Below are 15,822 nucleotides of genomic sequence, written 5' to 3'. Positions count from 1 at the left end.
GCGAGCCGTTGTTCGACAATGCATGGAAAAGAAGGCGCAATTAGGTACGTTTATTATTAACTTAGGGCATAAAGTTTCTATTTGTTCTGATGTGTGGACTGATTGTTTTTGTAAAAATTCGTATATGGGCATCACGGTGCATTTCGTTGATCACAGTTGGACTTTGAACAAACGTTTGATTGCATTTCGGGAATTTCCCGCACCACACACTGCACAAGCAATTGCTCAATTGATCATTCAAGTTTTGAATGAATTTCAATTGATCAATAAAATTTTTTCTATTGGTTTTGACAATGCTAGCGCTAACACTGCTAGCATAGATGATTTAATCAGTGCATGTTCTCCTGTTATTGATGGTAAATATTTCCATGTGCGATGTATTGCCCATATTTTGAATTTGTGTGTTCAAGATGCCATCGATTTGTGGCAAAAGTATGTTGATCCTATTAGAACTGCTGTGAAGTTGATTCATAACAAAGCTCCTATTGGTAGAGCTTGGAAGAGATATTGTCATGGTAAGCAATGCAGGTACACCAACTTTCGTTTGGATGTTTCAACTCGGTGGAACTCGACATATGATATGTTGGAGTCGACTTTGAACCACATTGAGTATTTATGTGATTTTTTTAGAAGTTGTCCTCATGTTCCTTCTGATTTGATTTTGATACCCGCTTGTTGGGACCACAGCATGGATTTATTTCGATTATTCCGCGCTTTCAAAAATGCCACTGTTGAGTTATCCGGTGTTTATTATCCTACTTCTGTGCGCGTTTTGGAGCATTGCATGTATGTGGCAATTGGTTTTAAAACTTGTGTGAAAAATACTCAATTCGTTGAGTTGAAGGCTATTTTGTTTTACATGGTTGAAAAATGGTTAAAATATTTTTCACGTATTCCAAATGTGTTTTTGATTGCAAAATGCTTGGATCCAAAGTGGAAGTTGCATGGTGTTTATAAAATTTTAGACATGTACTATGGTTGTTTGCACGCTTTGGATTTTTCTCAACTCCGCGAAATGGGCTTGACAAGAGGAGAATGCTTCGAACTAAGTATTCCTGATGTTGATGAAATCAAACATAGGTTAGATAGTGCACTTCGTTCTCTCTACGCGGAATATGAAATGCGGTATAACACCGCTCACCAGGTACGTGCTCCTCCTAGTCCTTCTACATTTGATTTTGGTGGAGGGGATTTTTCCAATGTCATGATCGATCCCGACGTAGTATCACAATTGCAAGATCTATACGGTACTACAACCAATAGGACTAGAGCGACTAGTGAATTAGATATATATTTGGAATCGCGCTCTATTTTTCAAGATGCAGGTCCTCCTACTCAACAAATTGACGTCCTTAATTGGTGGGGAACACATGACAAAGAGTTTCCGATACTCTCCATCATGGCTAAGGAGATATTCGCCGTTCCCGCTTCCACCGTCGCCGTTGAACAAGCTTTTAGTGTCGGCGGTTGTGTCCTAGACGACAAAAGGAGCAATCTCTCCGCCAAGAACATGGAAGCCACTATGTTACTTGACGATTGGGCAAAGGCGGACATGAGAGCACAAGAGCCGGATTTCGACTTCCGTGTAGAGAGTGATGGTGAAGAATTTTCTTCCGATGGCGATGACGAGGTCAGAAGCGATAGCACTCAACATTAGCAATGAGTCGACGGGGGCGGTGAACGGCGAGCACTGCCGACCAAAAAGGTAAGCAAGGTAAGAGAACTACGTGGGCTTTGATTCCTCAATAAAATTGTGGATACGTAGGCACCTCAACTTAAATTTGAAAAGTTTAACTTCGAAAGTTTAAGTTGAGCTCAAGCCCTTTTCAATTTTTTTTTTTCCCCCTATTTCATAGATCATTCAGGATGCGGCTATGTTGTACTTGAAGATCATTAAAATATATTCCCAATTTGATAAATATCAAATGCGGAATATATTTTAATGATCTTCAAGTACAACTTAGCCGCATCCTGAATGATCTATGAAATCTTACCTTGGAATCAACCTTTTTTTCTTGCAAAATGTTGCCCATTTTCTAAGCAAACACATATCAGCACGCTATATACACATTGCTGCATTGATTGCTTTGGAAGATCAAATTGCCCCTATTAGAAATGTAGCAATGTGTATATAGCGTGTTGATATGTGTTTGCTTAGAAAATGGGCAACATTTTGCAAGAAAAAAGGGTTGATCCCAAGGTAAGAGAACTACGTGGGCTTTGATTCCTCAATAAAATTGTGGATACGTAGGCAACTCAACTTAAATTTGAAAAGTTTAACTTTGAAAGTTTAAGTTGATCTCAAGCCCTTTTCAATTTTTCCTTTTTCCCCCCCATTTCATTTTTTTTTAAATTTACCTTCCGAGTCCGACGAGGCGACGAGCCGACGCCCGACGACACTTGTAAATTATATTACATTGTTGTATGTTGTTGTATTGTATACTTATGTATTGTAAATTGTAATGTATCGTTGTCCGTTACAACTCAAAATCAATAAAATTTATTTCATTTTCTCCTTATTCGTCTTATTTGTGCTTGAATTATGCATTGTCTTGTTCCGATTTGTTGTATAAAGCCAAATTTCAAATTTAAAAAAAAAAAAAAAAAAAAATTGAACCGGCGAAACCGCCGGTTCAAAAACCGGAACCGCCAAAACCGCCGGAAAACCGGCGGTTCCGAACCGGAACCGGAACCGCCCGGTTTTCGAACCGGAACCGTGAAATAGCCTCACGGTCCGGTTCCGGTTCCGCTTCCGCCAAAACCGGAACCGGCGGTTCCGAACCGGAACCGCCGGTTTTCGAACCGTGGGCATCTCTAAGCGGAGCTGCTTTTCTGTCGTTGTATGAAAATTGCTATCTGCAAGACCACGTGGTTTAATTTGGCATGTTCTTGATCATTAAATTGTTTAAATACTAATAATGGAATAATAAAATAATATGTGGATCCATCGCCTAGTTGTCCAATCTTCTTCAGACAGCTCAGGTTGATTGATACTATAATCACATCTAGAAATATCACAGCAGAAATTTCACAATATTTGGAAAATCCAATGAAAAATATCATTTTGTTAATAAATAGATGATATAGTTTAGCTTATAATAATCAACACTGATTTTTAGTTCTTATGAAATACATTTCCAATAAATTTTCGGATGAACAAAAGATGACGTGTAATCACGTTAAAAATAAGATGCATAAAATGGCATCATCTTTGCTAATAAAAATGAAATTAAAAAAATGCAAATTTCTCTTCTCTCTCTATTTTGATTGATAAATCAAGTATCTGAGTTGATTTTATATATGCTTGTCACGTTGATTTAGAGATGAGATAGGGCGAAGGAACATTTAAATATTTAATTAATTTAATTAGCCTGTATAATGATTTTAGATGACAATGTGTGTCTAAGCATAATTTATCACACTAAAAAGTGAAACTAATCAAAATTAATGGGACCAAAATGCCCCAAAACATAGTGATATATTTGCAGTTACGGTGGGAAATAAGTAAACATAGTGTAGTGGATTGTGTCTGCTTTTGTTTTATTTCATCATTTTTGGACAACAAAATGTGCACTCTTACTCTTTAGGCAGTGTGTGGCAAACAACATATGATGCTTCATTGTTTTATGGCAGGAAATTGTTATGTTTTAAGTAAGTTTCAATTGTTTAATGTTTTTCTTAGTGACACTAATGAGGGTGTTAATTATACACGTGATTAGATTCAATCTATTAGGAGTGGACTACGGACATAGACATTAATGTTTTCAAATAGAGTAATAAATCTTATGAGTAGGACTCCATGTAGTGGTAATAAATCCTTATGTTGTGGAAGTTCATAGAAACATCTATGCATTTATTAGATGATGATGAAGTGCAGTTTAGTCGATAAGATACTTTTTAATGATCCAGTAGATTGGAGATTTGAACTATTTAAGAGTAAATAATGAATAATTATATATTGGTTATTTTTTTAAATATATGTATGAAGTGTATATAATTAGAATGAATGGAACTTGGCCACTCTATTACATGCGTATAATAAAAATATTACTACTATCATATCATTTGATATATCACCTTCAATAAAATTAATGACAAATGCAATAAACGGAACTCGTAGGATTAAACACATTCAAGAAGGTTATTACTAATGTCGAAAGGTAAAAGCGTTGTGGTCAGGGACGGACCTAGTGTTGGCCAAGCCGCCGCTCCAGCGGGGGCTTGGCCGGTGCCGGTGCCGGTCCCTGTATCCTCATGGTCATGGCCGCTGCTGTGTATTTCTCTTTTACCGTTTTTTACACAAAGAAGAAAGGAGGAGAGAGAGGCGAAGGGCAAAGAAGTGGATTAATTAGAAAGTAATTATGGTCATTGAATTTATAATGTGGGGTCCAATTTTGGTTAATGAATACTAGTCCTAGTAGTGTTTAAAAGATATGTGAATTTGAACCGTTTATTTTTGTGGAATAGTAATACTGTGTGCTAACTTTTTTGAATTTATAGTTTAATACTAAATTTATGCATAATAGATTATTTTGTACATTTATCTTCATAATATCATAATTTATGTATATCTATTTTAATATAGTATATAAAAATATTGGTAGTCATTTAAATATTAAAATTTTGGTCAAATTCTATTTAATTCAAGTAAAATATTAGTATATCAAGAATTTTAAATTTATATAAAATATATATTTTCTTTTTTTCTTATTTTAATATAACACTATCATTTTTATTATCACCAAAATATGACATTTTGGTCAAATTATTTGAAATTCATTATATTTATGTTTTCATCACTTTATAGATTTATAAAATAAATAAAGGAGGTAAGAATATTGAAATAATTATTTTCAATATGTATATTATTTTTTATAGTTTCAGCACCGGCTTTTTCAAATGTCTGGTTCCGTCCCTGGTTGTGGTTGTTATAAGTTATCACTCGTAATGAACGACATCTTCAAAATTGGGCATATAAAATTATATAGTTAAAAAACATTGATATTGGGCGTTGTAATGTGATAAATGACATCTAAAACATTGTGTCATTTCTGATGAGTGCTCCATAATTATGTCGCACAAAAAATAACTATTCAATAAATGATTCGTATACATATAAATTACACATAATTAGATAAAAATTTGAATCTTTTGGCCACCTGATGACATGACGTTAGAGCATCCACATCCATACTCTTTGCTAAGAGCATGGATGTGGGTCGAGACTCACTTTTATTAATTTTTTACTCCCGGCTCTTCCCTAAGAGCACAACACCCACATTCATACTCTTCCGCAATGACATGCTCAAGGGTCTCACCATTCCATTATTTAATTTAAATACTTCAATTACTAAAATATTTCTACAATATAAAAATACATTAAAAATAAAAAATATACATAATTAAATCCTAAAAAATAAAAATTACATAATTAAATCCTAAAAAATAAAAAATATACATAATTAAAATCCTAAAAAATAAAAAATACATAATTAAAATCCTACAAATTAAAAATTACATAATTAAAGGCTAAAAATACCCCCGTGGAAGACTAGTCCTCTGGCCCTATCTCCAATATTTTTCGGAGACCCCGTCTCATTGCCAAATGTGAATCAAGTTGCTCGGGAGTCATCCGAGACCTATCGGCCAAATTGAGTTGAGCCAAAAGGGTCCACAACGAGCTGGTGGGGGGTTGAGGTGGCACAAAGGGAGCGGGAGCGGGGGCGGATGGAGTCGCGGCGCGACGATGGTTGGCCGTCGCCTTCTTCCTTTCTTGCGGCTGGTGTTGGGAACTGCTCGGGCCGGCGTCAGGGCTACCCAAGTTAGCTCCGGCAAGTTGGCTAGCCACCTCATCCTCGCTGGCGTCGGATAGAGATACCGACCTCGACCGTTTGCTAGAGGAGCTGGAGGAGGATGATACGCCTCCCTTATACTTCGGATGATGGGGCACCTCCTGCCAAGCACTGAGGTACTTGAACGGTTTGTAATGTTTGGATTGGTAGGTCGCCAACGAGGCACTGATGATGTCGAGCTCGCTCCTGCCGCTCCCCGCCGAACTCTCTTCCTGGAGGTAATACCCCTGTAACTTTTGGATTTCTTCGTTGGCTCTAAAGATGGCATTGCGCACCATACTCTCATTGCGCTCGATGGTTCCATCCGAACGGTTTTCATTGTACCAGCGAGAGACGCGCCACCAAAATCTATCCTCGTTTGGTTCGTGCCAGACTCCAGATCTTCATAGATAATCAAATAGGCATTGAATAACTGATCCATCTCCGCCGGAGTGTACGAGGTGCGGACACCACGAGGAGTTAGAGTTGGAGTAGGAGGAGTTTGAGAGTTGCCGCTCCCTCCCGATCAGGGTTCGGGTGCCCACCCGTATCACCCATCGAGGGCATCTTGGTCGCCCACCGGGTAAGGCACCGAGCCACTCGGAACTTGAGAGCCTTGGGTTTGAGGAGGGGCCGAGAATTGCATTTCCGGACTAGGGAATGGTTGTGAGCCGAACCATTCATGATTCCAACCGCGGGAGTCCGAGGGGTGATCGCCGGAGCTGGACAATTTTTTTGTAAGAGTGAAAGATTGAGAATTGATGAGAGAATTTAGACGAGAACTGTGTAGTGTGGTGGGAAATTTTTTGTGTGGGAATAGGGGTATTTATAGATGAAAATGTGAATTTTGGGGAAAAAATTGATAAATAAATTAAAAGTGGGAGAAAATAGATATAATTTATTGGGAAGTGGGAAAATATTTTTTTAATATAAAAATGATTTTTTAAATTAAATACAAATTTTTTTATTAAAAAAATTGAAAATGCCAACGGCTATGCCATTGACCAATCCCGTCGTGCCACGTCAGCCTGCTCAGCGGCGGAGAGCGCGTTGCGTGCCAACGCCACGGACGGCGTCCGTCCCAGCGATCACCGCTGCGGATGCGCTTATGTTCAATGCACTAGATATTACCATTAAAATTAGCACAACTGAATACTAGTAGAGACTATTGAACTACTGATTTGTACAAAATTAATCCATTAAATTGGTTAAGATTTAAGACTTACAAAATCCAAGAAAAAAACATTTAATTGTAATATTTTCTTTGGTGTTGGTTATATATAGAAACATTTTTCTACATATCGTCGTTGTTGATTATATTCTTTTATTTTTCTACTATTTTGGTGCTAGCCGTTTTTGGGAACATTTTATTAAATGGATATAAAAACCAACAACACTAGAAAATACGTGTAGTCCATGTGCAATTTCCCATCCTAAATAAATCTTGACCTATTCTGATTTTCCTTTTTCATGATGTAAATTTTATGTGATCTGGCTGAAGTAAGGAGCTCATCATTAATCATGTGTATCACTCATCAATAATGCATTTGTCTATTAAATAATTATTTAAAATGAATAAAAACACCTAATAATTTATTTTTTGCATACTTGACCTTATACGAATGAGTCAATTCCTTTTAATTTGTGTTATATAGTCGGTGTAGGTATAATTCTTTTTAAATCTAAATTATAAGATTTGCCTATCTAACGATTATCTGGGAAAGTATTTTATAGCCTATAAAAAAATCTTATTTTAAGTAACTCTTATTTTCTCATTTTAATACTACTAGATTCAAACTACAACTGCACTATAATTGAATAAATAATTCAAGTTGGGCCTGTTCACATAGATATAGTACTAATCCTTTTAATTTAAATTAGAAGATTTGCCTAATCCAACGATTATCTGGGGAAAATATTTACTAGTATAAATATCATAACACTCAACAAAAACTCAAACTATAATTATTTAGTAGAATAAAAAATCGTATTTTAAGTAACTCTTATTTTAATACTACTAGATCCAAATTACAACTGCACTGTAATTTACTAGTAGTAAATAAATAATTCAAGCTGGGCCTATTCACTATACATTATAGACTTATTGGTTCGAAATAATATTTATGGGCTATATGGCCCAATAGCGCAGCAATTTTTTTTTAAAAAAATATCAGTACTATTATCTTATTTATAAATTTGAAATCTTAATAATTTTTTAAAATTGATTTTGAAATTCATTCGGTCATTAAAATTAAATTCTTTGAGAAGTCCATGCGTGAATCGAATGAATCTTATTATAAAATACTACAGAGTAGTATAGAAAATTAGCTAGAAATTTGACATTTCCTTATTTCTTGACTATAGTTAAACAATTTTACATAAACACGTGGTCTGCAGCATTTAGTATAGTTGCAACTTCATTATTCTAATAATAATTTTATAGGAGTACTATATATGAGAACGTCAACACATCATTTTTATATTATAATCACTATATTACACATTGTTATATATTCATTGTAATAAATATATTACCTGCCTATTTCTTTCAATAACCTCTTAAATTTGACTGTAAGTTTTTCTTAGGCAACATTAATTGAAGACCATAAATACCACATATTAAATCTATAATGTTAGGCGAAGTATCTATGTTTACTGTATAATTACTAATATTGAGCTCTTTAATAATGATTTAGTAACACAAAACAAAAAAACACAAATTAATGCTGTAGTTAAATTGGTTCCATTATCCGAAATACGCTGACGACTTTATTTTGGAGTCATGAACTGCATAGAACCGCAGAAAATGGAACGGCAGAGGTTCTTTAGTATTTTCCATTGTTGCTTGCGCACTATGCTCTTCTACACACTTTTCATTCTCTGCTAATCAATTATATGAAGCATATTTTTTTCGGAGAAAGAAATTCATCAATTAAAAATTTCAGAAATTTCGTGTTTCACATATCCTGCATTGCAATTTTCTTGATCATGACGAGAACAGCTCCAATTTCAACTTTGTTTCAGATTTTTCGAATGGTTCGGTGAAAATTACTTTTCTGAGGAAGAAAAAAAGAAATACCGGGATCGGGTTTTAACGCGAGGTAATGCCGCTCTTAATTTTGAGTACCTTTTGTCCTTGATAAGTTGAAATCCCGAAATGCAAATTCATTTATGTTATTTTCATTGTGTGTTTGCTTTAATGATAATGCCGGAGGTGTTTTGCCTAGAGCACCGTGTGAGGCATTTTGCATGCGAAGCTAAGTTTGTTTGGTGGTGCATTGTGTTGCTGACGCTGTACACTGCTCTAGCATGGGAATAATGATAATGTGTTATTTCATTTCATGATCTTTTTCTTAAATATATGTATTTTAATAAAAAGTTGAGGTGTTGATGGAGCTTAGGGTAAATTAGAATTCAAGAAATGTCTGCGAAACTTGTTTCCATAAAGTGCGCTATAATGGACAAAATGATTTTTAGGTGCCTATCTTCTTTTACATGATCTATTATATTGCTGTTGTTTTCCTGGAGTAAATCATAAAATTGAAATTTTAGTTGTCTGTTTGTACTTTCACTTAACCTTTGAACTGATGAACATAGTTTTTTGGATGACCTCGATGTTGATAAATTCATTCGTATTGGATTTGGAAGTATCATATCGAGTAGTAGACTAGTAGTTAAGTAGAAATAAGACCTTCGTTTAATTTAGTTTGTTTGTTGAGTTGAGATCATATAGTTAAGGACACCAATTCTACCGTGCTTCCACGAAATAAAATACTAACTAATTTTCTCTAAAATGCATTTGGTGTGTAAAATTGCTGATGCGCTTTACTTAATCAACCTTGTTATCCACTCAAATTGATGATCTGACTCTCTGGATTTCAAAGTTTTAGACACTTGTAGTAGTATAGAATTGGTGGCTTACATTATAATTTGTAGTTGGAAGGCATTCTTGAAAATGTGATTTGGACTTATTGGTGGGCATGGTTCATGTTGAATGTATATGTGGCATCAGTTCGGCATATGTTCTTAACTTTCTGCTTGTAGGGGTCTTGCCCCAATTTGATGGTATGCTCTATCTGGAGTGGGAAAATGACAGCCTTGGCGAGGCTTGTGGATGCTGGAAGTTTCCCACGAACTGCAAGAGGTAATGGTGTGAAGTTATCTTAAGATATGGTGCAAGTAAGATCTAATGCAGTTCTATTATGTTCAGTCATGGTAAGAAGCATGCACTTTCTTTGATTTATATATAGAATACAATCATATCTCTCTCTCTATATATAACTGGTTGACGTGGTCTTTGATTTATTTGATGATAGGCTTTTCAATGTAATGTTTTTAGTTTTAAGCCAATGTTCAATGAAATGATTGGAAGTAGAGCTGACAGGATTACATTGAAAATTTGATAGGTACTGAATAAGCTCGGTGAATGGGAGTACTTAACTGGAGGAGTGGTTCAGTGTTTTGCATTATTCCCCACCTTAGCAATCAGCAACATATGAATCTATGATAACCTTTTTGTGTGGTATTTTATCTTTTAAAAGGCCTCCCCAATCTGTATGAATCTCTGTAGCATCCGAGCAGAAGCCTCGGCGGGAAGTGCTACTTAATTTTTGATTTCATGTCTTGTTTCCATGTGTTTATCTCCTCTCTTCCATCTGTTGCATGCACAAGCACCCCCATTTCCCTTGTGATGCTATACATGACCAAATTGTGGCATCTTTCTCAACTTAATAGCAGAACTTTTGATCAGTACTGAACCATAAGCTTCTATTATACACCCTTATTATTTTGTTTTATTATTTTTGTTTCGTCCAGCTAGGAAAGACCAAATTTAGATTGTGAATTAAGCAATTTGATATTTAAAGTGCAACTTCCGCTCCATTCTGTCTCTTTTACAGAGGAAGCGAGCTACCAGAAGTTGGCTGCACAATCCATAGGGAGAGAATTACAAGATGCAGATGAAGCAAATTTGATTAATGAAGAAGGTCTGTATATTCATTCATGTCTAAAGTAAAGATGGCAATTATTTTCTTAATTCTCCTTTACACAGTCCCAGTTATGATAGGTCGCACGAAGGTGCTAATCCTTTTCATATGCCGACATAATTGTGTTGCACTATCTTGTCCTAGGATCTTTTGTATATGATTTTGGCTTCTGATTTGTCAATGTTGTTGTGGTTGATTTTCTCTCGTAGATATGCATATTTTTGGTTTGAGACCAATGGCAGATTATTTAGATTTGGTAAGATTTGGTAACTTACTCATGGTAGTTTTTATCGTCAAATTTTACTATGCATAGCATTATTGTATTATACTTAAAGATTATGTAAGCTCTAATATTACAGGAACAATAATGGCCTGCATTTGCTAGATTCGACAATGAAATTTTAATGGAGAATTTCATATATTCATACCAGAATAATTAGAGAAGAAGAAAAGGTAGTGCAAAGATGTGAAGTGCATTATGTGGCCTATATGGACTTTTGTAGTTGAAAGCTATTGTGGAATCACTCCAATATATCAATCATTGATTAAAAATGGTTTAAAAAGTCAGTTAATATACTAACCAGTAAATAAGCAGTGCATTAATTAAGGTTAGAAAACAAAGTCCAAGCCCGTATTATGGTGAAATTGCCCGCCTTGTTTACTGGAATCACTTGACTCATATGAATTATTAGGACGAGATTGGTTAAAAAATCATTAGCCATGTAACTTAATCTGAATGGTAACTCCCAATAAAGTTGAAAATTAAAATAGTTGTGCTTCAGGTCTATAGAGTGCGTTTATGTAAGGTCTATTAAGGCAATGGATTCATTCTACTCATATCATGAAGATGTTTATTATATTAATGATTATGCTGTACAATTAAATAGTATATTGCATTTTGAAATAGAAATGTAGAAAATCTTACTGATTATGAATACTTCTGTAGTTATTAATTAGATCATCGTCTCTAACAATACCAGAATGTTTTATTTGTATTGGAGGTATGCTGTAATGCTTGCAAGAAGCCAATCAAGGCCAGCCATTATGCAATGCATGCAGGTCTTTTTTAGTTTTTGCTGTTCATTGGTAGTATTTTTGAGTTTTCATAGTTGAACGTGAAATGTTGTTTCTCATCTTTCGAGAACTTAATTTATCGATCTTGTTATTATATCAGAGAAATAATAAACAATCTAAGTACATTAGTATTGATGCTCCTGTTAACTTTTTTCAAATTCTATCAAACTTATTGTTTTTTTGTCCTTGCAGAGCTCTGCAAGTCTCTAAGTTCTAGAGCAGAAATCAACGTGGAACTTGATGGTCCTGCAGTGACTAAAAAACCTCCAAGGAAGGAGAGGAAAAAGTCACAGATTACTCAGAGTAGTATCCTTTTTCGTTTTTTAGGACGATACAGACTATTTTTACTTTTATGTACTTCAGTTCATGAACTTTTCAAATTTTGATCACTAAAAATTATCTTCTTTGCTTAGCAGTATAAGTTGAGTATACAATAGCTCTCTGTGGTCTACAGCTCTTTAAATGGTTGGTTTAAACAGGGCAATTTACTAGTTTTTTGTTTTGTTATACGTAGCAAAACTTAATTTTCTTAACATGTTAACAGAAAAGGCCAAATCACTCAGAGAGACCAAAAACTCTTGTTCTGTAGACTCTTGTGATGTAGCTGCACCAGGATATCATATAGATGCAAAAAGCCAAATCAGTCTCTTCCCTGAAGCTCGAAGTACTGTTCTGCTTTTCTTTTTAATTTTTGGCCATTGTCTCTGTTGTCAATATTAATCAGTCATGCCAATGTACTTTCAAACTCATCTAGCAAGTTAATCTTCAAGTGGCTTGTCAAAAACCTTCTTTGTGCTATATGATTTAATTTTAGTGGATATTAATTAATATGTGGAAGCATGGATATATGCCTGAGGAATGGATTTTTTGTTTTGCTTTCATCCATTATTATATATGCCTCTTTATTGCAGGAGAAATGCATATGAATTCCACTGACAAAATGAATGGCTCAACAGTGAACCCTTACAGTATGGACTGTGTACAAGATGTAACTAAACACTCATTGAAACCACTAAAAAGGCATGTGACTTGTGAATCTTTATACCTATTACTATAAGTCTCTCCCTTTCCTTTGTTTGTTTACATTGCACACTATTCTGCTCCTGATGTTCAAAGTCAGCCTGTCCATAGCTTTTGTCTTATAATTTCTTAACAGAAATAACCAAAAATAACTTCACTATGTAAATTCTTTGCTGATAAATTCCAAAATCATTTATTCATTTTATTAAGATGATTGAGTCTCCCACTAACCAGGTTAAGGGCAAGCTTCATTGGTCATTGTACTGTATCAGACATAATAAATTAGATAACTTGAGTTTTACATGAAATGAAAAATTTACATGTGAAGCTTATAGGTAGCTGTGAATGTGACTTCTAGCTCAAGGATGGGATCTCCAATAGCTGGAGACAAAAGATTCAAAAATAAGGTTGTAATATAGAAAGGGACATGTGATAATGAATTTCTAGATTGTGAAACAAGACATGGATCTGATTCAATACACAAATTAAGGATTTATGAAGTAACTTATCCACTTTAGACCTAAATTGTAGAATGTCTGGTTAAACCTTGAACTTGGTTTGACCAGTAATAAATGATCCTTCTCAGTTTGTATCTAAGCAACATTATGTATTAGAGTCCGCTCCAATCCAATAAGGTCATCTGGTATAGGCTTGTTAAGTAATTAAACCTATTGAACCGAATTCCGTGCTCACATGTCTTAGACCAACATTCTGCTTTGTTAATTATAATGTGTTTTTGCCCTTCGTAATACACGGTGCCCTTCGTAATACATAGTTTTCTGCACACATCTATAATCAATTGGTTAGGATTACTTTTGCTTTGTGTCGTGTAGGACTTCAGCTGAGAATCAATCAAATCAAGGTACAGAGAATTTCTACAAGCCAGCTGCTGAGCTTCTTCCATGTAAGCTCACTCACTGGCGTTACTAATTTGGCATGTAATTTCAATCTTCCTATCCTCTTAACTAATTCATGTTTTGTCAGATTCATGAAAAATAAATCCTACCCTAGTAAATTCTTATTTTATGTAGAGAAGTATTACTTTCTAGAAAAGATATTACGAATTTGAAATCCTGAAACCTTCACCAATAACTGCTCAAAGCAAAGTGGTTTTGATCCCTTTCTGTCATAAATGATTTCCTACCTGGTTGAACTACTGATCTCTAACTGCCGCATTTTCTGATTACATGGATGGGTAAAGATTCTTCTGTATATCCTCCTATTCATCTTTAATTTATTCAGGAGTTTAACTGTGTGGCTCATAAAATTGGGAAAGAACTTGTGAAGTGCACCGTTCAGGTGTAAAGGAGTTTTATAATTATGAAAACCAATGCTAGTTTGTGACATCCTGAATTGAAACTTCTGTTTTTGGGATTTGAAATGGGTCTCAGAATAATTTAGACAGTCCAAATTGATTCATCTTCCTGGTAAGGTTTTAAGCAATATCTTGATGTTTGTAATATGTGTGACAATATCAGATGTTCCAGCTCCCCTTGCGACCAAAATATACTATTCCCAAAGAAATCACAATCTCCGAAGAGCCATTTCTCGCATGTTCTTTGAGGAACCAGACAAAGAGTTCAGCAATGAGGTTCCATCCTCAGAAGAATATCAAGTAAATGTGGCTCTAGGAAAAACTTCTTGTCTTGAAACTTTTTGCCATGAACAAGTTGCACGTCATCAGGTTCCTGTGTCAGCCACCCATTTATTTTTCTCATATTTTATGTTTACAATCATGAGTTCTAAGCGATATGGTTAAAGTTTTTACTCATGATATACATGCTAACTGATGGAAGCAAATATTTATCCTTGTAGAAGTTCTAAAGATGGGAACGTGTTACTGGAACATGAATTAGTGGAACAAAAACCTAAACTTAGTTCTTTCTTGGCACAGAGAGACAGCAATTTTTTGCTCTTTGCTCAAACGACTGCTCACATTCTTTCAGCAAGGTCAAACTTCTACATGGGCGAGCAGGAGCATTTGAACCATCCATGACCTCAGTTGCTCAGCTCCCTGTGATTAATACTATAGGACCTCATTATATATCGAATTCTTATTCATTTTCTGACCAACCAGGTAAGTACATTTTCACAATTTCTGGTTTGTGCTTATTTCCGAACTACCAAATGTGAGACCTTTTCAGTTTTAAATTTTGGTTAACAATTAGAATCAGTGTCTGCCATCATCTCGTGCATGCGATTTAGTAGCTTATCTCATTATTTTATGTGCTTAATTTTGTCCAATATCTAATATTTTGCTCTCTAGGTACTCTTCAGCCGAGCAGTGGAAGTGTTCCGGTTGTATAGGACTCAGCATGGAGAATTTGCTCGGTACAGCTGTTACTCCTTTTGCTCTAACTGATGACTTAGGCTAAACTTGATCAGGAAAAAAGAAAAGATGCACAGTGCTAGCATAATAACATTTAACTGTGATCACGTTGCACCCACTACTAATTTCAAGACCAGTGTGTATAGGCTGCTTCTAATATTGTGAATACGCAATACTCTCCCAGATCTTATGTTAATACAAAAACACCAACATGGAATCATCCGTCATTTTCTAAGTAGTCGACTAGAACCAATCACCCGTTTACTTTCTTAGCCAACATTTCTCATTGGTATTGCACATCATTACTGAATGATGCATCACTGGTGTTGCTGAATTTTCTGTTGCCACACACACTGATGTTTTTCGGGCCTGTTTCGGTGTTTCCTGTCTTGTTTATCCTACACCATGTGATTCTTTCTTGACGTGAAATCCACAATTCTAGAGTAGTCTTAATCTATCAAGTATGCTCTAAATTGTTTGCTAGCCAACAATTAGATTAGTGAGGGTTGTTCAAGCTACTTTATGATTGTTGGAGTCTAGATATATTAGTATATTATTGGTTGAATAAAGGCCCATTTTGGTC

General features: G+C 35.2%; 1 protein-coding gene across 9 annotated transcripts; it reads left to right on the top strand.

The window, feature by feature from the left end:
* The first annotated feature begins 8,687 nt into the window (after nt 1-8,687).
* LOC121808143 lies at nt 8,688-15,492 on the top strand. 9 transcript variants are annotated; one of them, XR_006052131.1, is made up of 13 exons: nt 8,693-8,932; nt 9,876-9,975; nt 10,238-10,353; nt 10,730-10,816; nt 11,026-11,072; nt 11,797-11,875; nt 12,083-12,196; nt 12,435-12,554; nt 12,802-12,910; nt 13,744-13,814; nt 14,389-14,594; nt 14,805-14,987; nt 15,177-15,492. XR_006052131.1 is itself a non-coding variant. In XM_042208542.1 (11 exons), the coding sequence occupies exons 2-11, from the start codon at nt 9,894-9,896 to the stop codon at nt 14,732-14,734; spliced, it is 924 nt and encodes a 307-aa protein (XP_042064476.1). In that variant the 5' UTR covers nt 8,689-8,932; nt 9,876-9,893; the 3' UTR covers nt 14,735-15,492. The 9 variants fall into 9 exon arrangements, 2 of the variants coding, with proteins under 2 accessions (XP_042064476.1, XP_042064457.1); XR_006052135.1 differs by lacking the exon at nt 10,238-10,353 and having other exon boundaries at nt 8,688-8,932; nt 14,389-14,525; XR_006052130.1 differs by lacking the exon at nt 10,238-10,353 and having other exon boundaries at nt 11,818-11,875.
* The last annotated feature ends 330 nt before the right edge of the window (nt 15,493-15,822 follow it).

The sequence above is a fragment of the Salvia splendens genome, chromosome 1, assembly GCF_004379255.2.
Source record: "Salvia splendens isolate huo1 chromosome 1, SspV2, whole genome shotgun sequence".
Lineage (NCBI taxonomy): Eukaryota > Viridiplantae > Streptophyta > Magnoliopsida > Lamiales > Lamiaceae > Salvia > Salvia splendens.
The sequence above is the reverse complement of the archived record's forward strand: the minus strand, read 5'-3'. Positions and strand labels throughout refer to the sequence as shown.

Coding starts and splice junctions, on each gene's coding strand:
- LOC121808143 (XM_042208523.1), top strand. CDS start 9,894: ATGGTATGCTCTATCTGGAGTGGGAAAATGACAGCCTTGGCGAGGCTT. Junction 10,817..11,025: donor AAATTTGATTAATGAAGAAG/GTCTGTATATTC, acceptor TTTCTCTCGTAG/ATATGCATATTTTTGGTTTG. Junction 11,876..12,082: donor CCATTATGCAATGCATGCAG/GTCTTTTTTAGT, acceptor TTGTCCTTGCAG/AGCTCTGCAAGTCTCTAAGT.